The 25,665-nt window shown below is 39.6% G+C and overlaps 1 protein-coding gene across 1 annotated transcript in view; it reads right to left on the bottom strand.

The window, feature by feature from the left end:
• TRIO (trio Rho guanine nucleotide exchange factor) overlaps nt 1–25,665 on the bottom strand; it is a 261,915-nt gene that overhangs the window by 83,453 nt on the left and 152,797 nt on the right. The window contains exons 18-30 of the mRNA XM_086608471.1: nt 24,596–24,745; nt 23,045–23,159; nt 15,882–15,997; nt 12,356–12,478; nt 10,326–10,520; nt 10,099–10,214; nt 9,485–9,551; nt 8,602–8,711; nt 7,589–7,658; nt 7,026–7,115; nt 5,049–5,141; nt 2,723–2,834; nt 455–645 (exon numbers count right to left, since the gene is read on the bottom strand). Coding sequence (XP_086464597.1) covers nt 455–645; nt 2,723–2,834; nt 5,049–5,141; nt 7,026–7,115; nt 7,589–7,658; nt 8,602–8,711; nt 9,485–9,551; nt 10,099–10,214; nt 10,326–10,520; nt 12,356–12,478; nt 15,882–15,997; nt 23,045–23,159; nt 24,596–24,745 — 1,548 coding nt within the window. The remainder of the gene's footprint in view (nt 1–454; nt 646–2,722; nt 2,835–5,048; nt 5,142–7,025; nt 7,116–7,588; nt 7,659–8,601; nt 8,712–9,484; nt 9,552–10,098; nt 10,215–10,325; nt 10,521–12,355; nt 12,479–15,881; nt 15,998–23,044; nt 23,160–24,595; nt 24,746–25,665) is intronic.

The raw sequence follows: 25,665 nt of genomic DNA on the forward strand, positions 1-25,665 counted from the left end.
CTTCAACTGAAACCCATTTCCCCTTGTTCTATCAAGTGGACACTCTTGTAAAAAGTCCCTCCCCAGCTTTCCTGTAGGTTCCCTTCAGGTACTGGAAGGCAGCTATTAGGTCCCCCCAAAGTTTTCTCTTTTCAAGGCTGAACAATCCCAGCTCCTGCAACCTGTCCTCATAGTAGAGGTGCAAATCAGTCCAGCTCAATCTTGATTTTCCTTTGTCCCGACACACCAAGATTCACATGTAGCCTTCAGTAGCTGCTTTCAGCCTACTCTTTGTCCTCAAAAGCATGACAAAGCAGCAAACTTACAAGATTCAGTCTACACATTCCAAGGCTGTTCTTTCAGTGCACTTTAATAATTTGTTAAAGTTCTTCAGGCACATTTAAATCATCTGAGCTTATTCACAATCTAATCTAGACAGTTTTCTAAATACGATCACTTGTTCTTCCATACTTACGAACAGTTTACTCTTGTAAATGTACTTGCTCCTTCCACTGGAGTCCTTTACTTCTTTACTGAAAACCAAGGACATCTCAAAAAGGAAAAGGTGCCTCTCTCTTCCCTTTCGAATTAGAGTTTTAGGGTCCCACACTTGGAAGGATTCTTGAAGGATGAGCTCTCCCTGAGATTCTATATTTTCATCAAAGCCTAAAAATACAGGGAGAGGAAGAGTTGACCATGAATGGTTGAAAATATGAGGAAACTAAAAAGCACAGCTTCTGTTTATTAAGCTACCTGATTTTTTTTTCCAAAATATAGCTAGCAAAGATGGGATTCCGAGGAAGCAATACTAAAAACAAGACTTGATTTCAACATTGCAATATACTAAACGTAACTGTAGCTCAAGTCTATGTCTAAATTTAGAGATTCAACTATTACGAAGTTTATCAACTCTTATGGAAATATTTCACCAATAAATGACAGATCTCTCTGTGTCAGCTTCCAGTAACCTCTACCATGATGAAAATGAATTCTCTTATAAGCTTTCTGTCACTTGCAGAGCAACTTGCAAGGACACAGACAGCATATCAAGTTGTAATGACATTGGCAAGCTCCCAAATGCCACCTTTTCTGGTGGTACACCTTCCCTAGCATGTATGCAATGAGCACACAAACATGTTCCAATAAGGGACGAGAAAAAGATAACAGTCTTTTGGAGCTGTTGCCATGTGATCAGCCTGCCACTGAGTCACTCCAACACTGATTCACAATAAAGAAATAGCAGCAGGATTACTTATCTTGAGACATAACATAAAGATGAAGATTGAGAATATCAACAATTTTACTTTTGTTGTAGTGGTACAGCGTTCTCTCAGTTTAATACACAGCTTCAGAGTTGCAGGATAACGGAAATTAGACTACTATACTCTTCTGAGTGGTATTAAACTGCATTTTGAATAAATACTGCTTGCCAACATTCTCCGAACAGAAGAGCACCATCCTTCTCAAGAAAACAACAGTTCTCACTGTTCCAAACAGGGCAACAGTATGGAGAGCATCAGAGGCAAGTTGCATCAGGATGTTCATTCAAAATCCTCCAGAGACATAAAGAGGAAATGTGCTCACTCACTATATTCATCTAACATGGGATGACTCAATGATACACACATGATTTGTTATAAAACCAACTTATGTAAAAGATTAGGATATTCTCCAGAGTCACAATAACAGCGTTAAAAGATTATTACCAGTGCTGGCCAGCATTTATACTAGCACCATCTCCTGAACAAAGTATTTGGAACTGATCCTGCAAACTGAACGACATTCCTATTGTTTAAAATCAGGTAAGAAAGGTGATTTTGAGCATTCACGTGATCGAGGATCACACGTCAAACCAAGACGAGTTTTATAGTAACTTGCACTATACTGGAAATTCCATGCCAAGCTTCATTTTACTACTAGAAGGCAGAGAAGAGGAAAAGGAATATTGACTAAAACCACCTATGAGTCTTCACTGAGCAACTGCAAGGTAAGGTGGCTCTGCTTTTATCTCAAAAAATTTAAATGACAAAGATAAACAGTTCTATTAGTAAACATATGATGGCACCATCTCACACAGTAACATGCCAATTACAAAACAGATTTTGGCAGAAAGTTGTTCTAAGCACATAGAAGCAATTATATCCAACCTCCACTGTGTGCCATGAACACGATTATGCTGTTCTGGCTAAGGCTCAGGCTAAATTGGCTTATGCTGACGTTTTACTGCCAGAAGATACATTTCATTTCAACCAGAAGTCTGTTATGGAACAGGCAGCAAACAGATGTGAAAAGGACAAACTTCTTGGAGACAATTATTTGAAACATAAATCAGCAAAATCACCTCATACACTTATGCTCCTCATATAAAGAAGCCAAGGATACTGGTTGGAAAATGCAGCCAAAGCTATTGTGTCTGACCATTCACCTATCGCATTTGAGAAGAGTAGTGGAAAGCATTGTTAACCTAGATATTTTCCAAATCTGCATTGGCAGAGTTATAGGTCAGGATGAAAGAACGTTTAAAAAATTAGCAAAACAGTACCAGTTGTCTGTCACAATTAATTTGCCTAAGTAAGTTTGCATTTTATATATCTCCAAATAAAAAGGTATATAAAATACAAACCCAGAGATAAGAAAACGTTCACATTTTTTGGATCTTCTCAACATATATTAATATAAAAAGTTATTAAACAAAGTTAATTTATAGCATACGACTGAACTGGAATACCAGTTTGAATCCTACCTTCCAGCATGCTGAGGTGCATGGCGTCATTAGCTCGCTTTGGCACACTAAGCATCACCTCCAGGCCATCCTTAATCTCACCTTTACCTTCTTCACAGCACGTGAGCAGCTCCTGCAAAAGATAAGCAGACATGAGTACTCTCTATCACGTTTTTCTACACTAATACGACAGACAAGCAAATATTCCCTCTAATAAGCAAAGAATCGTTTCTGGCATGCACCGTCTTTTTGAACAACTCACTCTGCCAGTGTCATGACAGCATACTTTGTATTTATCATGATCTGTTCTTCAAGGAGCAGCCCAAGCTTTCAGTTAACCAGCTCTAACTCAAACTAGATCATCTGCTTAAGAAGAACTCTTTCAAAGTTACGGGAAGGACAATGTCTTTTTCTGATAAGCACAGGCACAGCTGCCAGATGCACTGCTACATCAAGGCCCAGGATAACGCAGCTGCCAAGTCCTGAAGATGATGGTGGAAAGCAGGTCAGCACAAAAGGACACCCCCACCCCTCCAAGTCAATCTTTGCTCCACTGCACCGAAGACCTGCTCTGTACTACTGCTGATAAGAGGATTTACATTGTTTCTTTTCAAGTATTCAGTGAATTGCTCCATCGGTGTTCACACAATTAAAAGCATCCTACAGATAAAACTTTAGAATGCAAACAAGAATTAACTGATGGACAGAAGTTAGAGAATGGAATATGCTGAAACTTTGTAGTGGAACTTAGGGTGCAGTTCCCAGCCCATTCAACACCCCACAGATATTAACATGACAGTGCCTGAGCAGGGATTCAAATTTCCTCACATCCTTTGAGCATTTGAACAGTATCAAGATAAAGTGTAGCTTACGTAACCAAAAGGACATATTGTGTTCCTTTTATTATTCAAAAAGTTTGCTTAATTCATTCCCTCAGGTTAAATTCCCTTTTACTTTGTAAAGAGAAAGCCAGGTAATTCCTACTATTATCACCATTATACTTATCACCATTATACTACTTTTATTTAACTGCCAATACCACCACCAGGGCAAAACACTACAACACACAAATTTGGCATGACAACTCCACAGAAAAGTGAGTAACTAAGTATCTTCCAGGAGACACAATGGACAAGCAGTTTCAATACCATTTGGAAAAATAAGCAGAACTTCTAGAACTGTAAAATGTTTCAGCTATCATTCCAGTTTTAAGATCTCCTCCTTCCATGTTTTATGCCACTCTTCTTGCGGGGGCGGGGTGGCCGGAAGAGAGAAAAAGAAAACCCAGCAATCATCAAATAAATCCATTTTACTGTGCAGCTAAGCCATCTGGCTCTGCAAACACTGGTGAAACAGATCTATCCCATCACTTCAATAATGCACTGGCTAAGGCATATTTAGGTTTAATTATTGTTGGACTCAATATCCCAAAATTTCAGCATAGCCTAGAGTATTTCTGTCAGCTGTAACTTAATGAAATTGCACCTTTTTGCAATGTTTACATTTTGTAAATGTACAACGTGTACATTTTATTGCAAAACAATATGTTTCAGTTTAAAATGACAGACTTGTTTCCATCCAACTTGACCTGAAATAGCCTTCCATGTTTTTCAGAAATTTCAAAATCAATCATCCCTGGCAGTTGTCAAGTAGAAAGGGGAGATGCGGGTCAGTTACTGTGCTCTTGTAGGCACTATTACAAAACGAGCAATGCCACCTAACAGAGACCTGGCAGAGTTGAAGAACACTGCTGCTCAGTCAACAAGACATCTGTCCACTGAGTGAAAGCTCTCACTACAGCTTTCCAAAAGTTTTGTTTATTTTAACAGCTACTATTTACTTGGCATTTCCAGGCAACATGACAAGTAACGACTGTGTACAACAGCCCTACAGGTACTCAGTGTGCATATATATACCCACATATATATCTTATATAATAATTTTATGTATATATGTATATGTGTAAAAACGTATATATTCTACAGTATTTAGTATCATAAACATTGCTAACGGCTTGCCAAAATTTGTTGCAGAAACCGTTACAAAAACGCGCCTGTCTATATGGCCATGAATTACTCTTTTACTCTGGAAATGCAAACTGTATTTCCTAAGTAAACATTAGTAGAGAGGTATCTTTTCTGATTTACAGGAATCTGGACAAAAAGTTGCTTATTTATGCCTTCTTTCATTTTCAGTGGTCTCCTAAAAAACATCGCAGCAATATTTGAAACTGCCCAGGATGCTGTAGTGTCAGAGTGCAGAGTAAAAAAGCCCTCCTGATTTCAGCAAGAACTTTGCCTTCTTAAGAACAGCAGAATCAGATTAAGAACTTGGAGTTAATACTGACCTTTAAAAGAAGCTGGTATTTTGTTATCCTTTGGACAGGTTTGATAAGGTATGAGGAGATGGAGTTGGCCAGTCCATGTCGTTGTTGTATCTCCTACATGAAAGCAAACATTTGAGGACTGTGAGCACCGACACGCAGATATAGACTGCTTTGAGGGCTATGCAATAACATACATTAGCTAAAAATTCTATTTTAGCAAGAAGAAATAAAAAACCACAGGATGACAAGATATTCCAGCCATAGCAAACGGTTATGTTGTGCATCTGCCTGCTCACTTTGTACAAACAAAAAGTTACGACTTCCAAGGGTACCTGTGAAGCACTTCAATAAACCTAAATAAACAGCAACAATTAGGGATATTGAACATGTGGCAACACCATTTTTTAAAAAATTAAAATCTGTATTTCTTTTGTTACTTGCAAGAGAGAAAAGAAAACAAACTTCAGTGTTCTGGGGAACAGCCAGGACTATCACACGAAGGCTGAGGTGGAGGTTTCTTAGCATCACCCACCAGTTTAACTGTTGATAGTTGCAGAAAGCCCTTTTCCCCACGAGGTGGAGCACGAAGTAACACTTTAACTAAAGGAAGGAGGTGACAGAACACTTACAAACAAAAAAAACCCCAAACCTCCACAAAGCTAAAGGAGGAAAACAGAATTACATTATAATTAGATGGGGTAATTATAGACTTCAAGTGCTGATCATGGTTGAACTTCACGGCCAGTGTTTGCCATTTATCACAGTATCGGATATGTTTTAACCACACAATTTCAAACGGCAAGTTATACACTGCAGCTACGTGCCTTCTAACCAGGATTACAGTACCAGAAACTCCCAAGATGAGATACACATGACATTTTCACACGGTCCAGTGGTGGACAATGGAAACTCTTGAAGTTACCTGTGCACAGAATTAGGTCTTCACACTTCTAATCCACTTCAGGTGCATTAGGGGATGGAGAGCTCTGGACACGCCAGTTAAGACAGAAGGATCAAAGGAGACAGTGGCAAGAACGTATTTCTGATATAGTTTTATCAGAGCCCTTTTTTATTTTTTGAAATAGTATTTACTAAATTTTATTAGAATTTTCTTTTCATATCTCCCTGATTTCCTGTAACTTATTAGCTCTTCTCCAAGCACTGAAAACTTAACAGAGGCTTCATAGAAGGGCTTTTACCTTACAATGTTTAGAATCCCCATCTCCTGAGTGTCAGACTTTTGAAATAAACCCCAAGAACTCTAGGGACTTTTTGTTTCGTTGGTTTTTATTATGTCCTTCCCTCCATTTCTACAAAAAAATCTAAAAAAAATTGTGGTGTCACTACACAACTAATGGCTCAGCACAGTGGAGAAGGAAACAAAAAGGGGTAGAGAGCACTTTAACGGAATCATCTGTAAATACACGTGCAACCCAAACTCATTCAGTGTGGCCAAAATTCCTCCCTAAAACCTCTACCAGGTGCTACATTTTGGTCCTTTCTTAAACAGTATATTACATGTAGATCAAGTAACCTTGGCACTAAATAAGCAAGGTGGTTGGTTTAGCAGCTCTCAACAATGGCATTCAACTGAATTGTCACTACATACAATTTAAAGGTGCTCCAAAAATTTAAGAGATTTCCATCTTTATTACATACAACGCAAGCTAAGGACATCAAAATGCTAAAACTTGCAGAATGTGCTTGCGAAAGCTGAAATTCATGTCTCAGTTGCTGCTGCCAGAACCTGCTTCCAGTTCTGAACTGCTCTGATATGTGATTGAATTTTTACATTTGATTTGACAGCTTTATGAGACCAACTGAACAATATAAGCTAACTAAGTGAGATATAGGATAGATTTTCTTAAGCTGACACTAAACTGCAGCTTTAGTACCAGGCAACTTGCATTTTCTTAAGAAATTAGGCACTCAGCATAACTGCAAGTACATGATTCAAACTGCCAAGGCATACCTTTAAGATGGACACAAAGTACTTACATCAAAGTATGCTCCTGCATGTTCTAATATCAGCTGGGTAGAATCTGGCTTATTTTTACAGTAAGTAACGTACATTTGGAATTTGTCTGCCTGCAGAACAAAATGCAAATTTACACAGGTTATCAAAGAGCATCATTCTTGTCTCCAAGTTTTTACACAGTTATCAGAGAGCATATCTTCTCTCTCAAGAAATTGAACTATACAGAATTATTTTCCCATTCCAACTAGCAGGATAAGAAAATACATCAGGCAAGTAAGAATGAAAACAACAGCAATGTATGCAAAAGTAGATTATTCATAGCTAAGACACAGATATCAAACCAAACCCGAACTCAGGTTTAGGCAACTTGCATAAACCTCAAGAGCAGCTAAGGACTGACATCTGACAGCAGTGCTTTAATTTTTTTTTCCTCAGTTAAAGATATACACATTTTTACTCAAATTTGAATGAAGAGGTACATCTACAAATTTTACAAATTAAAAAGGGACCTGAGAGCAAGAATCCATCCCTTCATGCTTCTCATCTCCCTTGTTACTTCTAAACATAAGTCTGACTTCATTACCCAAGTAACGAAGCAGTGTCCAACATCTTCTGGTAATTGTTCATATTTTTCCAGCTCCTTGAGGAATATACTACGGGTAGAAAAGAAACAAATAGTACAAGGCACATGAAACATTTTCATTAGAGCTGATATTGATCTATCGTCTGTGAATAAAGGCAGTTAGAAAACTTGCTGTGAATCATACCAACAGCATGAGTTAAAGAAATAAAGATAACATGAATGAATAAAAATATGTAATAACGGAATTAATATAAAAGGTTTCCTACTATTTCAGTTTCAAGAAAAGTTTAGCCTTCATCTCAAGACAAACAGGAGGTGACTTCAGTTTCAGATGCTCAAGTTAACACAAAGCATACAAAGGACTGTAAAATCAGGTTCTGGAATACGCTAGGTATATTTTATTAGTTAAAAGAATCATAACCCAATACAAACATCAATGAATTAACAAAGAAGGATGATTCAGAGCAAGACTTCTGTACACTGATCCGCCTAGTAACAACTCCACTCAGAAGAAAGGTAGTGGACAACCCTCTTTCATGCTCCATACTCAAGTAAATGGAACAATGGCGGGGCATCTTCACAGAAGCTTCAAAGAGCCAAGAAAAAGTGGGGAGCTCTACTCTTCCAAGCATGACTGCTAGTGGGAAAATCAGGAATGAGGGTTCTGAAGGAACGACAGTGTCTTAAATTGATGTTTGTGCTACATCTGTATTGAGTTCAGTGATTTTCATCTCTTTAGAACAACTGAGAAACCTACAGCAAAATTTTAATGTATGCAAATAATTTCTTAAAAGCTAAAAGATGCCTGAGACTGAAAAATACGGTTTCTAATGGTGTACCTACCTGGCTACAAAATGCAACAACTGAAACAATTTAGCAATGTGAAAAGAAATCCTTTAGCTTTTTTATGGAAAAGCATCCATTTTTCATACGCACAATATTTTCATTAGGAAATCCCTCAGGACATCATTTGGATTTAGCAGTAATATGGAAATGGAAGATAAGTCACTCACTTATTGTGGAACTCATAGATTTCCTGCATGTTTCCAAAGATAATGTGTTCTTTGTTTACAATACCAGGTGGGATCTCCTCAACTCCGCTTGTCATTTCCCATAGATATGTCTGCCCAGAACAAAAAAGATGCATGAAAAGTCATGATGAACTCTAAACAGAAGCACCCAGGTATCTGTAAGCATGCATTCCTGGAAAGAAATCGTGGAAGGATCAGGCTGCGGCATCATCTCCAATTGTGACAGTACCTGTTGTGTCAAATATACCTTGTGATTTTGACAGCAAAACCCAAGTTCTAAAACTGACAAGTTAACATAGTCCCTGAGACTTCATCATTTAAAATGCCCAGTGTTCTTGACAACCTCTAATGCTTCAGGATATTCCTTATCAAGGTCATGTCTGCAGTCTAGAAATCCATGCTTTATGCAACAGCTAACGGTGAACGTTACTTGCTTCAGCATAACAATTACTGGGCGCTTTTCCATGGAATCTCTCTGAATTTCTGTTCAAAAAGTCAGCTAGCAGCAGAACACGTGATATAGATAATAAGAGAATTAAGCAAGCTCTTCTCTATTGCTAGCAAAGCAAATAAATTAAACCCCTCCTTTTTCCCCTCCCCTCTCTAAAAGAAAAAAACCCACACGTTTATGAATTGGGAAAGGAACAAATGCTGAAACTCAGTACTGACAAAAGCAAAACACAGGGCAAATTCCAAAGTGGCTGTTATCAGATGCAATTCTAAGTTTCTTCTTAACAGCAGAAAAGATACTTAATTTGGTCCTATGACTGCATACCAATCACGTTTGGCTGATAAAACCAGAAAGAAACAGAAAGCAACGGATTGAATCCTGTCTTCAAAGATTAGTGGAAAAAAGAAAACTTACATCCATGCACTCCCGGAGGTCTCTTACGTAAGCCTTTTCTGTCTGAATTAGCTCAGCCATAATGAACCTTAGGTGACAACAGAAAGAATAATCAAATCTCAGTCTGTTACATCATTATGAATGCCTAATAACCAGAATACATCTTTCTCCTCATCAGCTTTTGCTTTTTCCACTGCTGCAAGAAAAATCTGAGAACTGAAACGTGAAGAGAGACAACAGATGGAGGAAACAGAAGAGGTAACATCCCTCCATTACTAACCGGAGCAAAAAAGAAATGGGGAAGGGGATGGAATTTTTTCTCAAATGCTTTTGACTTGCTACAGTCATTTAACTGTTGTTCTCCCTCCTCCCCTTATATATTTATTTCACATTATTTCTAAAAGGATAAAAAGCATGTTAAAAAGATTTCTAACGTAGTTTTGAAAGTTTAACTTCTGACATGTTAGAATTATCTGTGAGAACAAACGTGAATAAAACACAATAGGAGCATTTTAATATCGCTCTCTTTTTACCATTTAACTGATTTCTAAGCTGCCAGACAAGCCCTGACAGTTGTTTCATTATCAGGATTGATTTATGCATTCTCATTGATTAAAAATAAATAAATTTATTACTCTTTCCTGCGGGCAGACTTTCTTTTCTCTTCGTTAAGCTCATGAGCAGCATCACGCAGTTTCACCTCTGACCCAGGGACACTGGCTGGGATTATATCCAGCTGCAAGCTTTTGCTCTTTATTAAAGAAAGGAAGAATTGATTAAGGAAGGAGACAAGAGAAAACGATAGCTAAATCAAATGCAAGCAAAGCTTGTTCGTCTGTCATCACGCTCAAATTTCTCTTACCGATTTATTGGAATCAGAGGAAATACCCAGAGCTTTCTCTAAAGAGGTCCTGTATTTCTCCATGCGCAGGGAAAAGTCTCTGTACCTCTTATCCACTGCTGTGACACATTTTTTAATCTCTGTTGCATGAGCATGCCCTTTTTCACAAAAGCCATCAGCCAGCTGTATCAACAACTTCACCCTCTCTTTGGTTTGCTATAAAAACAGGAAAACATCGAACAGTTACTAGCTCTACCTGTCATGAAGGAGGTCATTTTGCTTAATCTGCTACTAAGTGCAGTTGGAGAAGCCATCAAAGGAGTCAGCTTCCTCCTCTCTCTTCCCAGAACTCCTTTAAACAGATAACTTTTTCTTAATAAAAATAGCACAAGATGAATATAGGTTTCCTTGGGGTTTATTATTACACGACTAGAAACAGGTTGTTTATTTTTCTTTCAAAAATATGCTCCATATCTAATCCAGAGATTAAATTCTGCTAAACCAGCTTTTCAGAGCATGGCTATTCTCCTCACCTCAATACAAAGAGGGTTTGACGCCAAAGAGGAAGGATATTTTGCACATTATCACTGGAGCACTTGTATTGGACCTAGCCCACAGTCTCAGGAACCTACCTCCTTTAGACATCACCGAAATGTTGAGATGGAGATAAGTCTTGTCACACACTTACACTTTAACAGATTAGGACTATATTCTTCAGATCTTTTTTATACTATGTTTTGTTGTCACACAGTTGTTTGAGAGAAACTAAGAGAACAAGTAGCCACTACCAAATCTGTACCTAAGTGCTTTTCCCAATTAACAAGCTGCCTGAGGGTATGCACTTTCAGGTATATCATAAATCATCCACAGTGGATCAGTTAATCCTACACCTCCCCCTCTCTCTGATGCCATGTCAGATTTCAGTGTATTGTCAGGCCCTTGATAACAGGGAGTTAAGCAAAACAGAAAATAAAAACTTGACTTTTTTAATGTCCATTGGAAAAGTCAACAGTTTGTCCTTCTTATTTATTTTATTCTTTTTCTTTCCTAATAGTCCCTCATCCAAGCGTTTCTTTTCACTATGGAATCAGCAAGGGCTAGTACATCCTCCCAACAGGTAGCAAAACGCCAAGGGAGTGGCACTAACAACATCCTTTCGAAAGGGGCACCCACGTCATCCACCGACCCACAGAGGAAACAAGGGGGGCAGCGGTGCTCTGCCTGCTGGAAGGGATCCAGCAGAACAAAGACTGGAGCAAAACGCAGAAGGAAGAAAATCCAGGTTTGAAAAGCAAAAGCGATGCCTCTTCTTTCTGAATTTTCTTTTCTCCCTTCCCACATGTCCCATGACCAACTCCATCTTCAAGGACAAGGCTACATAAGCTCAGGTACTTCAGCCACACACTAGTTGCCTGTCTTTCACATGGGAGAACTAGTAAGCCTCAAAAGTGACATCTGCATCTCTTTATGGGCCTCCAGAGATGTACAATAACATACTGCTGCCATGGCTCAAAAAGTTACAGCAGAATCACGGAATATTTTAATAAAATGAGTAACCTAACAAGTAAAGCTTTAATTTTTCTACTATTTTCTAATTAAATCACCGTTGAATAATAATATGTCTTGTTGTATTTCATATCCTAAATGAACATGCAGTAATCCACAGACATGAGGATATGAAAGTGGAAATCAAAGGCCCTGCAAGGCACGCAGATTTTTTAAAAACATTTCTAAGCTTATCTCACTATGATTCTGAGATGAGAAATCAACAGCACACTGGGCTGATGGAGCTCCAGTAACAGTGATTATCTTCTGATTATCTTTTGGTTTACTCTATTCCCAGCAGAAATACAGACAGAAAGCCACTGCAAGTAAACAAATCTTGATGGACACATCCTTGGGGTTTTTTTTGGGAGGGACAGGGGAAATTTGGGTTGTTCTGTTTGTTTGTTGTTTTTTTTTTGTTTTGCGGTTTGGTTGTTTTTTGGTGGTTTTTTTTTTTTTTTTTTTTTTTTTTTTTACTGTTACATACTTTTTAAAATTTATTTTACCTTTGCTGTGATCTGAAATTCTTCATGTTCTTTTAATAACTCTTGAGTGTGCTGGATACTGGAGCCAGTGGAAGTATGTGTAGATAAATAAAACTCTCCATTGTCATGAATCCATTCTAGAGCCTAAAGTAAGAACGAAGGAAAAGTAAGAGATAAGGCAATATACGTTTGCCAACAGAAACCACCTGTACTCAGTATTTCACAAACACAGATTGGCCACAGGTAAATTTTACTCTATGTCACTCACGGAAATCGTAACATCACCTCTACAACATCAAATGGTTTGTAACTCTGAAATAATTCACTTAGTCTATGAAGCAATGTTTAAAGAAATAAATGACTGACACATGAATGTGAATACTTCAGGGAAGTCCACTACTACAGGACTATAGTGTCCACTATTAAAAGTTTCTAACCGACTACATCTACACTTTTGTTAGTATACTCCCCAACTGAGAAAAAAAATCACTTTTTTTGGTGTAACACAGGACAGCTGTACTCAGAAATATGCATTTTCCAACTTGTAACAATGTAGGTAAGACTGCCAAATGTGTAGGCTAAACTTTCCAAACACATAAGACTTAACTGTCGTTTCACTCTTTAGCTGACATGTATTCCAGTCTCACAAAGTATGGTCTGTACATGTACATGTACTCCTAGAAATTAAACCTGCAGCAGAAGAGGAATGGCCAGATGTATCAGTTAAACCAGTTAATTTATGCATAGGTAGTAAAAGACGAACTAAGAACCACAAACTAAAATTGTTTCCCTGTCACATCCTGACACCTTACTCTCTCACTGTTGTGAACCATGCTGATCTATGTTATTATCTATGTTCTAATCACATGGATATTTATTACCCTTTTAAGCATAACTCAGTGGTTGCAAGGAATCCTACTCTCTGGCTATTGGGGGGGAAAAAGAAAGTCCTCTCAAACTGCCACATGACAGTAAAATTAAAAAATGTAACTGAAGACTGACATCATCAAGTTGTTTTGCAGCTTTAAACACAGGCTCCTAAAGCAGCACACAGAGGCATATGAACTTACAAACTTCTTGGTTCTGACAAAGCCAATATCAGATGTTCAAAGAGTTTAATATATCTTGCTTAGAACTGTCTTGTTACTTGATACTTGCATGTGTATCTTCTGCATCTTCAGTACATACATACATACAGCACTAGACAAAAACTTAATACTCCAAGAGAAAACATAGTGGATTGCTAATGGTTATTCATTCTTCCTTTTACTTCACATACTTTCAGTTTACCCTTTTATCTATCACATTACCAAGAACAGGAAAGGTTTTATCTTCGTATTTTTCACGAGCATAACACAGAAGTTGTGGATGCCCCCTCCCTGGAGGTGTTCAAGGACAAGTTGGACAGAGCCTTGAGTAGCCTGGTCTAGTTGAGAGGCGTCCCTGCCCATGACAGGGAGGTTGGATTAGATGATCTCTAAGGTCCCTTCCAGCCTATGCCATTCTATGATTCTATGATAACCTTACACTGAATCAGAAAAGGTATCGTCTGTATTATAATTCCACCAACAATTTAAGCTCATCAAGTCTCTGACTACAGAACTTTGATTATCTTCCTTCCGCTTAGGCTGCTTTTGCCTCTTGGTACAAAAATTAAAGTGAGTAGAAAGCTCTCAAAATTCAACCCTGAATGTGAACACTAGGACACCATTTACCTAGTCACATACTAGGGCAGATGAAAGCCTGATGAGATGGGCCTGTACTTTTCAAGCATCGCTGATGGAAACAAACAACTCTTGGACTACTGTCAAGAAAAAAGACATTTCAACCAACCACCTGTACGATACCCCTTGTCATTCTAATGTCAGTCTTTGCAAATGAAGACTGATACGGACAAGCAGCATTGCTATCACTGATATTAGAAATATTTATTTTGCTACTTCTCGCTTTCCACTTTTTAACCTCCATCTTTTTTGGTGTGTTTACTGCACAATGCTGGAATGAATAACAAACAAAAAAACTTTCCCTCCCTAAATGCTGTCATATCATAACTTTTGGCAGCTCTCTAGAGCCACAATATGACAGAAAGTTCATCTCGATCTTAATTCCTACATTTTAGATCAGCTCTCGTTTCATGCAAGGATCAGGATTGTATGTTGGAGACACATACCACTGTACAAGAACTGGAGAAATCAATTTAGTGATGAGGTGAGTCCTTAACTCTGGAACGATTTCAGAGTCTACCCTTGTCCTTGCAAACTGCTATGGTATCTGCTCCCATTGCAGGGCATCAAGTTCCGAAAGCACAAAGAATGGATTCTTCCAACTTCCAAACAAAAAATCTCAATGAAGACAGCAACGTTTCCACTTTTTGGCTAATCAGTGTGGAGTCCATATAGGATTTGATTTGCTTTTCGATGACTGAACTGGTGATTGCTGAATTTACAATGAAAACGCTGACAGATCTTTATCTCCAGTGTTTGGATGTTAGTCAGTAATCTCTATACAACAGCAAGTAGGTCATGCGCTTGGCAGAGGTTTGAGTTAAGGTTATTCAAAAGTGGGGTGCAGGGCAGGGAAGGGGTGGTGGTGGTGTTTTAAAGAGGTATTAGTCTTCAACTTCACTCCAAGATTTATCTTGCCTTACTTCCTTTGTGAAAGCATGAAACACAGACTAGAAATCTTTCAAGAGATCAAAACAGACCACTAGTATTTAACCCTCTGTCTACATTGCCTGTCAAACAGAAATAAAAAATTAGCTTTTTTTGAGTCCTTTAAAGTAGATCTAACTATATTTCACACTATGGGCGTTGTGTCCTTTTCAGCAGAACAGGAACAGATAGCTTCCTTTCTTTGTCCTATATCCAGTTTGAAAAAAAAAAAAAAAAAGTAAAAAACCATTGCAGATCATTCTAGTTCCTAATTCTGCCTTGAAACCCCCTACTTATTTTTAAGCCTCGTGTTTTGATTAGTGAAGGGGATTTTTTGTGTGTGGTAGTTACTTAATAGCTCTTTCCAGAACAATAAATTCAACAAAATACAAAGAGGTGGATCTACCATGCAAGAAACCATGAAACCAAGTACACAGAGAACTGCAAAACCAAAGGAATTCAGTTATTATCGTTTAATGAGTTATCCAACTTGCTGGTTTTCTAGAACTGCCAATCAACTTAATTAGATGGTTCTTTCCCTCCAACATCAGAAAAATGTTGCTGCCTGTTATTTCCCCAGTCAAATTAGGTGTGTGTGAAAAAGTCAACAAGCATAACAATTTGTCAAACACGAGCTTGCAGAAATGAGATTTGCCAGCACCAGATCAAGCTGGCAGAAGCAAAACACTACTTTTAAGTTACAGCAGTAAAGATACCCTGCCTCGATGCACGTAGTTGTTCTGTATTAAAGGAAAAGCAAGTAATTTCACTTACTTTCTATTTAATCATAGATCTTTCAGTCATTTGAAGTCAATGGAAAATTTGTTATTGTGGGACAAGTCAGTGCATGTCAAATCTCAATCACACTGAAGAGGATTTTTATATAAAACCCTCACCTGCTTGGCACTTCTTTCAAACACCACATACTGTTGGCATTGATCAAGACGCCTTTTACGCATGGTCCAATAATGCAGCACACGGTTCTCCCTCTGGAAGAGTTCATTCAAGATATCTGGAAAAATGAAAATAGTTTCAACAGATGTTATGAAAAATGATTTTGAAATATCACAATAAAATCAGCAGAATAAAGTACTTTATAGTGTAGAATTTACAACACACTTACTCTTTCTGTTACTCTTTGTTTTGCTGCTTTCCCTGATATTCATGAAACACAGAACGTTCCTTTTTCATTATTATTTACAGAAATGTCGGTTAAAGAAACTAGAGATGCAATTAATACTTACTACTGAAACCTGTTTTCTCTCATATATTCTTCATGTGGGGACTGCTACTGCTTACAACAGAACTGAAAATGTACTCTGATAAAGACGGTTCTTGATGGGGTTTCCTCAGAAAGAACAAGCATGCACCAGTAATCACGACATGCTTAACGTCTCATATTAATCATAATTAAAAAAAACCCACAACTTTTCTCAATATACCTGTCCCCTATAAAATATTTCAATAATTTAATACATACGGGCAAATACATAACCTAGGTCACTACAAGAACAAATGCAACATAAGCAGATGTTAAATGGACAGAAACCCAAGTGACGAAAAATATACGACCACTAAGTTTATAACTCCCTTTCAAAAAAAATAATCTAAACCAACAGCAGTGTAATTGAGTAAGTTGACTTGTTCAAATATGAGTGTTCATTAAGCATTGAGAGAATTTCCAGATAATCAAATAATTAATTCCACAATTTGCTATTCCATTCCTGAATACCAGAAACTGCCATTGAGAAGTCACATCCAAATTCTACCGTTAACCTGCAATTCCAGATGAACCCTGGCCTTCAGTGGGGAGAAATCCCATGGGACAGCGTACTGAAAGGTAAAGGGGCCCAAGATAGTTGGTTAGCCTTCAAAGACCTCTTCTTCCGAGCCCAAGACCAGTGCATCCCAACAGGCAGGAAGTCAAGAAAGGGTACCAAGAGACCTGCATGGTTAAATGGGGAACTGTTGGGCAAACTCAAGTGGAAAAAGAGAGTGTACAGATCATGGAAGAAGGGGCAGGCCACTTGGGAGGAATATAGGTCTGCTGTCAGAGGATGTAGGGAAGCAACTAGGAAAGCTAAGAACTCCTTGGAATTAAACCTTGCAAGAAAGGTCAAGGACAACAGAAAGGGCTTCTTCAAATACATTGCAGATAAAACTAACACTAGAGGCAATGTAGGCCCACTGGTGAATGAGGAGGGTGTCCCGGTGACAGAGGATAAGAAGAAGGCAGAGTTACTGAATGCCTTCTTTGCCTCAGTCTATACTGCTGGAGACTATCCTGATGAGCCCTGGAACCCTGAGGCTCCTGAGGAAGTCAGGATAGAGGAGGAGTCTACCCTGGTTGATGAGGACTTGGTTAGGGACCAGTTCAGCAACCTGGCAATCCATAAGTCCATGGGTCCTGATGGGATGCACCTGCGGCTGCTGAGGGAGCTGGCAGATGTCATTGCCAGGCCACTCTCCATCATCTTTGCTAAATCATGGGGAACGGGAGAGGTGCCTGAGGACTGGAGGAAAGCAAATGTCACTCTGGTCTTCAAAAAGGGCAAGAAGGAAGACCCAGGTAACTGTAGACCGGTCAGCCTCACCTCCATCCCTGGAAAGATAATGGAACAACTTATCCTTGGTGCTGTCTCTAGGCATATCAAGGATAAGAGGGTCATTAGGGGCAGTCAACATGGCTTCACTAAGGGGAAGTCGTGCTTGACAAACCTGATAGCCTTTCATGAGGACATCACCCAGTGGGTGGATGACGGCAAAGCAGTGGATGTGGTCTATCTTGACTTCAGTAAAGCATTTGACACAGTCTCCCACGGCATCCTCACAGCTAAACTGAGGAAGTGTGGTCTGGAGGATCAGGTAGTGAGGTGGATTGTGAACTGGCTGAAGGATAGAAGCCAGAGAGTAGTGGTCAATGGGACAGAGTCCAGTTGGAGGCCTGTATCCAGTGGAGTCCCTCAAGGGTCGGTACTGAGACCTGTATTGTTCAACATATTCATCGATGACTTGGATGAGGGAATCGAGTGCATGGTCAGCAAGTTTGCTGATGACACTAAACTGGGAGGAGTGGCTGACACACCAGAAGGCTGTGCTGCCATTCAGAGAGACCTGGACAGGCTGGAGAATTGGTCGGGGAGAAATTTAAAGAAATACAACAAGGGCAAGTGTAGAGTCTTGCATTTGGGTAAGAACAACCCCATGTGGCAGTACAAGTTGGGGACTGAACTGTTGGGGAACAGCATCGGTGAAAGGGACCTGGGAGTCCTGGTGGACAGCAGGATGACCATGAGCCAGCAACGTGCCCTTGTGGCCAAGAAGGCCAATGGCATCCTGGGGTGTATTAGAAGGGGTGTGGTTAGTAGGTTGAGAGAGGGTCTCCTCCTCCTCTACTCTGCCCTGGTGATGCCGCATCTGGAATATTGTGTCCAGTTCTGGGCCCCTCAGTTCAAGAAGGACAAGGAACTGCTTGAGAGAGTCCAGCGCAGGGCCACAAAGATGATTAAGGGCGTGGAGCATCTCCCTTATGAGGACAGGCTGAGGGAGCTGGGTCTCTTTAGCCTGGAGAAGAGGAGACTGAGGGGGACCTCATTAATGTTTATAAATATGTAAAGAGTGACTGTCATGAGGATGGAGCCAGGCTCTTCTCACTGGCGTCCAACGATAGGACAAGGGGAAATGGATATAAGCTGGAACATAGGAGGTTCTGCTTAAACATGAGGAAGAACTTCTTCACAGTAAGGGTAAGAGAAGACTGGAACAGGCTGCCCAGAGAGGTTGTGGAGCCTCCTTCTCTGGAGATGTTCAAAACCCACCTGGACGCATTCTTGTGTGATCTAATCTAGGTGGTCCTGCTCAGGCAGGGGGATTGGACTAGATGATCCTTTGAGGTCCCTTCCAGTCCCTAACATTCTGTGATTCTGTGATGTCTGGCTTAAAAATTCTTCCTGGATAGTGAAGACCACCTGCTTACAATATGCACAACATTTTATCTGAACTCTGCTTCTCCAAGGTTTTTTTGTTTTGTTTCGTTTTTTGTTTTTTGTTTTTTTTTTTTCCTTCTAAGAAACCTTAGCAGTTTCTTGCAAAGCTCACTTTACCCATTGCTTCTTCTAAAGCAGCAAGCCCTACCAGACTTTGTGGCTACTGTCCAGATGACAAGCTGAAATACACGAAATGGGGACACCCAATGTCTCTGCCGGGTGGTGCTGTTGGAAGTGCACAGAATTCAAGGGGATGTCTACCGGAAGCAGAGGAGACCACAAAAAAGGCTCATTCTTCACACTAACACTTTACTTGCTTTTCTACTTATACTCACAGCTGGCTATTTTCCATAATTATACATGCAGGCTACCAGGTGCTAGGTCTTTTAAGGCCTCTGCATTCCACTGCCCCACTGTGCAGGTCCACCATGCCCTGCAGCCCAAAAGCTAACAACTCCAAGAAACAGTCTGAGAGAGAAGCTCAAATAAAAGGAGCCTGAGGGGAAAAGCATCTCTTTCTATCTCTATCAGTGATCTGAGACCCATTACAATCACTTGTCACAGCCTCCCTGAGGATTATGAAACCTGTCTGCATTGTTGCCAACATCCTCCTGCTTGGAAGCACCGTGTTCCCACTTGCCACAGAGTGTTGAGATCACCCAGGACTTGCTTTTGGTCAGAATCTAGTCACTGCAGCCAAGGTTTTCTTCCTGCTGGGCAGGCTACCCTCAAACATGCCTCAACTGATCCGTCCCGTAGCCAAGCCATAAGCTGATCTGCTATGAGTCTCACCTGCTTTCTCAGTTTTATTTCTGCCTTACGCCACCTCCAAAACACTTGCTCAGAACACACGTCAGATTTTGGGGGTGACGTGGAGTTGTTGGGACGCAATTATCATTATGCAATGTATTACACCTAACTGGACACAGCATATAAAAAGAGACATCTTGATAGTGACGCAAGGGAAGTGGTTCTGACAAAGAGCAAACAAGGTGAATTTAGCTAATTGGAACAGCATTTGTTCTGTCAGGACACGATACAGATGGCAAGCCAGTGAGAGACATTTGGCCGGGCACCGTTAGTGTTATTGCCACTAATTTCTTGGACTGGCAATGAAAAGAAAAAATATTCTATAAAATACTCAAAGGAAGGTAGGTATAGAACATAACATTTAATACTAGGTTTGGATAAGCAGCTCTATCTCAAGTCTTCTGAACTGTAGTCCCTGTTGTTGTTATTTTCTTTGATTCCAGCGTTTGTTAGGATTGGTTCCTTAACTTTTAGCTTATTCTCCAGGCTCTGTCAGGATTGGAGAGCTTTCAGCTGTGTCTGTGCATCCTGCATTCTATCAATCTTTTCAAAAACATAAGCACCACTAGACAAGTTCCTGCGCTGACAGTTTAGTTGCAGCCCGTGCAGCAGACACAGAGGTAACAACGCAGCACATGAAACCAGCGGCAGGACCAAAGATGATGGTGCTCTGTTTCGGAGCTTACAGTAATTGTCACCAACTGAATCCATCTGCCACAGCACAGTTTCAGGCCACAACTCCTTCCTAAAATTCAGCTTCGGCATGGTGTCTGGTACAGTATTTGGATACTCTTAACCGCAGGTCAATGAAATTATTTACACTGGTAGGAAGGGATAGAAGGACATCTCTCAGAGTTCAGTTCCACTGCAGTTCCTATTTCCCATGAAGCATGTGCTTAGTGAAACTTTGCCTAGATTAACACACAGCTTTTCTAGACACCATAATCTGCAACTGGGAATGACGATCAAGTATGTCACTGAATGAATTTTTCAAAAAAGTTCAGCAGTTCTGCAGAAACTAAAGGGTTAGTCGAGTTTTCTAAAGTGTTTGTTTATATACTATATACTGATCACAATCCAGCACTGTTTCAAGCATACACCAGAGTATGACAGTGTGTAACTGTCCAGCAGAACACACCTAACCTGTATCTCATCAAAACGAAATAAGCACTAATTATTTTTTTTTTTCCTCTATCTATTTAGAAAGAGATGAAAAGATATTTTTTCCCTTACACACGTATTTGAACAGGAAGATCAGGGTGAACTTTCAAATCACTTGCTCAGCTACCACCATACCATTAAGACCTAAAAGGAAGGACAGTCCTCGCTAGTTTTATTTTGACTCATGTTTAATTCTCAGAAGCATATATTACATGGCTCATGGAGAAAAGGCATTAGAGCACAGAGCTTATTTTTTATCTGATTGGGGATTTTTATTGCTTTTTTGTCTTCCAAACTTTCATAATGTACTTTTTAAACATGTATCATTCATCCAGGATTTTAAATGTACACAGAACATGCACAGCACTATGATTCTGACATATAATTATTCTTAAGGACATTAGCAGAGACTTTTATACTCTTTCCTCCTTGGAACACATTTATCTTTCTCAGAATGACTGCTTCTACACAAACAGCTTTCAGAGATGAATTTTAAAAGAATTTGTCTAAAAGCCCTGACATTTTTTTCTTATACTAAATAAATGTGATAGCTACAACTTCCTGCTTGCCTCTGCTTTGTTTTCTTCGTCTACTATTAAGAGAAGAGCTAAGTGACAAACGTCAGCAACGCTTCTTCAGTTATTGATACTGAATTTGTGTTGAGATTTTGTCTTGTACAGTTCTGTAAATGTTGATGCCTTGAGGACAGAGCAAAAACAATCCTTTATCTTAGCTCTACATGCTTAAAGGTTCAACTGCCACAATCCGATTATTTCCTAAGTGAAAAGTATGGCCAAAACTCTATTACCTCTCCAACACAAAAAATTCAACACAGGGAGATTTTCAATTTGAGTACCATCAGATACACGGGTAAGTTTAATACAAACTGTTTTCCCTTTGTAGTAAAGTAAAACAGGAAGCATGTCCTTTTCTGATAGAGTCATCAAATAACTCAGAGTGGAAGTGACCTCTGGAAGCCATCTGTTCCAATGTCCTTCTCAAAGCAGGACTCACTTGAAAGGTTTTCAGGGGCTTGTTCAACTGAGTTTTAAAAATTCCCAAGGGCAGATTTTACCACCTCTCTGGGCTACCTGATCTACTCAGAGCTTTCTCACTCTTCCTGTAACACTTTCTCCTTATATCCATCCAGAATTTTCCTCGCTGCAACTTTTTCATCTGGTCCTATTGCTGTGATCCTCTGAGCTGGGCTCCATCCTCTGCATAACTCCCCTTTGGGTAGCTGCAAACAGCAATTAATTAGACAATTAGACTTCTCTGGTTTTGAGTCTGTAGCATGGCCTGAGTGTACAGTCACAGCTTCAAACGCATCAAGCAGGATACAACTGGAAAATAAATGAGTAAAAGGCAGTATTTATTTCTGAACCTCTCTGATCTCTGTTCTGCCTACCCCACTCATCAGTTATGCATACCCTATTAATGTCTGTCCTTTTGTCCCTGAAAGCCGTACAGATTTCTCTCTACTCCATTCCCTACAGCACGTTACACCTGAAAGCTGCACTACATTGAATCAATCGTAACAAAAGTCAAGCCCCATATATTAGTTCTTTCCTGCCTCATCTCAGCTACTACCTATCTACACATCTAATTTAAACATGATGTCAGTTATCTTATACTTCATGAAGTTCCTTAATACTGATTCGACCATATGAAGAGCCCAAAGGCATCATCCAAGGGATTATCTTGTATCACCCTGGCACTCCCAAGGAACTCGCAGAATGCACCACACTAACATACTGAGTAAGCTTACAGTGATCAGCTCCCACTTGGCTTCGGACCAAACATTGTCACGTGGAAGTTTACTATCTCATTCTCAGAACAAAGGCAGCACACTTGAGTCTCAAATTGAAAGAAGATTAAGTGTAAGCAGGAGATAAATAAATTCAAAGCAACTTCATTTGGGTACAAGGGAATTTAATGACTGGCAGCTCCTTCGAAGTGTGCAAACAATTTTAATTATTTCCTGTTAAGCCTGACAAAACCCTTTCCACTTGGGCAGGCTTCATTCTCCCATCATCACACACACCAAAACACATGATGATCACGTTCTTTGGAGAAGAAAAAAAGAACAAGAAACCCCTTACTTTTGACTTGTTGTTCAGGTGCTTTGATGTGTGTCACCATCCCTGGCATGTTTACGCTGTTCCTGTGCAGGTATTTCAGGAAGACATCAGCATTCCTCCGAGCCAGCGTGCAAGCCTAGGGAGTTAGGGGTATTACTTTCTTTGAAGATGCACACATATACATCCAGAAAGAGATGAAGAACTTCACTCACGCTCCTGCGCATTTCCCACCCTCACCAATTTTAGAAAGCGTTGTTTGTTAAATTCTTCTACAAGTAAGCCAACCCAAGCACTAAAATAGTTTTCCTAACAATTAACAGTTAATCCTTATTTATCCGGCAGGAAAAAAACCCCAAACAAAATGGTATTGCTTTTTATCTGAAGATCCTGAAAAGCAATTATCTGCTCTAGAGCTTTCGGCATGACTCAGAACTCACAGAGAAGTTTGTTTTGTGTACATGCCATGTGCCGCTTTAGTTATTTATTGCATAAACAGAGTGCACATGCTTATGTAAACACCTGGATATTCCAAAATACCACCACTACTTTAAACGAAAAGCAAACGCTCTGCTGAAGTGAAACCAAAAGTGCTAAAATATTAAGACATGCCCTTAAAACATTACGATAAGGCCTTGAGAACTTTCAGTCCTCGATGCTGTATGGCCAAGACTCAGCTCAGCTGCCTTCTTCATCTTAATGTACACCATGTACTACATAGGGGCTGGCTGCCTTATTTTTAATCAGCAGAACATAAAATGCTACTTTTAAGAGGTTAGCTAAAGGCAGTATGGCTAGATCCAGTAACAGAGACACTAAGTTATTTCTCAAATTGTTTTAACCAAAAGACCGGAAACTCACATGCCAGCTGTAGAAAGATCTATGTGACAGTATACTTACAGCTACCCTAATATGTTTTTGAACGTTCTCATCTGTGCACTGAGAACAAAAAGGCTTTCAACAAAATTACATTTTATACTCCAACATCTTTCAAGGTGATGCTGGAAAAAGCCTTTGGTGACAGAGTTAGTTACCCTGCTTTGCAAGCATCCGTTACACATTTATTCAGCATGATCAATATCCCTCTTCACTAGGACAGTAGTTGGAACAAAAACTTATCATTTATCTGAAGGTTATTACACAAACCCAACTACTCTTAGATGCTTGTCAAGCAACTTCCTCTTTCTGTACTCTGCTGTAGTCCAAGCACATTTAAGAGTTGCTCTGATGCACAGGCAGCAATGGCACTATGTGAGTGTCACTTCTCTCCCAAGGAAGCAGCCCTTCGATTGTCCCAGCTCCTCTTCAGTCACAGTGGGAGACCTGACATCTACTGAAGTTCACCAGGAAATATATTTATAAAACTAGCTACAATTTTATGCACTTGGCAGTATTCTCAATCACTGCCAGAAGCAGTTAACGTGCTGCTTCCCACATCTTTGCAGTATGGGACATACCTACAGCTTTTGAATGGGCACTGTTGCTTTCCATACACATTTCAGCACTGTTAAGAGTAAGCGTTTGACTGCATGCTTTCCAAGACAAAAACAACCACCAAAAAATGGCAAACATTACCTTTAGGAATGCCTCCTTCTGTTCCAGGTGTTTGCTTATCATGGGAGTTACATGATCTGTTTCAGAGTTGGGACCTAGTTTGTCTGCTCCCCCACACCAGTCTTCTTCTCGCTTATATTCTTGCTCCAGGCTTTCTAGCACACTGCACACCTATCAGGAAAATGGAGTCCAACTTGAATATAATTCAGAAAGACAAAAATTGAAAACAAAAAAAGAATTGAAAAATTCATTGCTTACACGAATTGCTCAGAAGGCTGTCCCTAAAGTTGCTCATCTTTCTCTACCTCTGACTGCACAGTTCAGGATGGGCAGAGGAAGTAACTCTGCCAACCTTTCCCCTAACTGTTCTGAGGACAAGTAGGATGAAGGTGATTTTTCTCCAACTCCCACACAAAACCCAGAATTAGCCATCTGAAGTAGTTCAATTAAAACCTCTGTGTAACTTGTTTATGGTTTAAGCAAAACTTCTTGAAATAAGCCGAAATCCAACTAAGCACTTTTACAGTGTGTTTCATCTTGAAAATGTTTTACAAGGCTTTTCCAAATTAAAAATAAGAATCTGAGGAATATTAAAGTGGAGAGCAATAGAAGAGGCAGATGAAGATTTCAGTTTTCACTAATAAACACTGCACTTTGGTAATATACCTTTCTTTGAAGTTTGTTCATTGAAGCAAGTGTAGCCAGACACTGCAGCCTCTTAGCAGTTTGTACAATTTATCTACTATTCACTTATAATAGAAGGGTTTGAGTTGGAAAGGACCTTAAAGATCATCAATAGTCCCCCCCTCTGCCAGGGCCAGGAACATCTTTCACTAGATCAGGTTGCTCAAAGCCTCGTCCAACCTGACTTGCAGTACCTCCAGCGATGAGGCGTCCACAACTTCTTTGGGCAACCTGTTCCAGTGTCTCACCAGCCTCATCATAAAAAATTTCTTCCTTACATCCAATCTAAATCTACCCTTAAAGCCATTGCCCCTTGTCCTGTCACTACAGGCCTTGGTAAAAAGTCATTGTCCTGTAAGACCCCTTTATATATTGAAAGGCTGCAACACATATTTCTTTTTCTAAGA

The sequence above is a fragment of the Tauraco erythrolophus genome, chromosome 3 (assembly GCF_009769465.1).
Source record: "Tauraco erythrolophus isolate bTauEry1 chromosome 3, bTauEry1.pri, whole genome shotgun sequence".
Classification (NCBI taxonomy): domain Eukaryota; kingdom Metazoa; phylum Chordata; class Aves; order Musophagiformes; family Musophagidae; genus Tauraco; species Tauraco erythrolophus.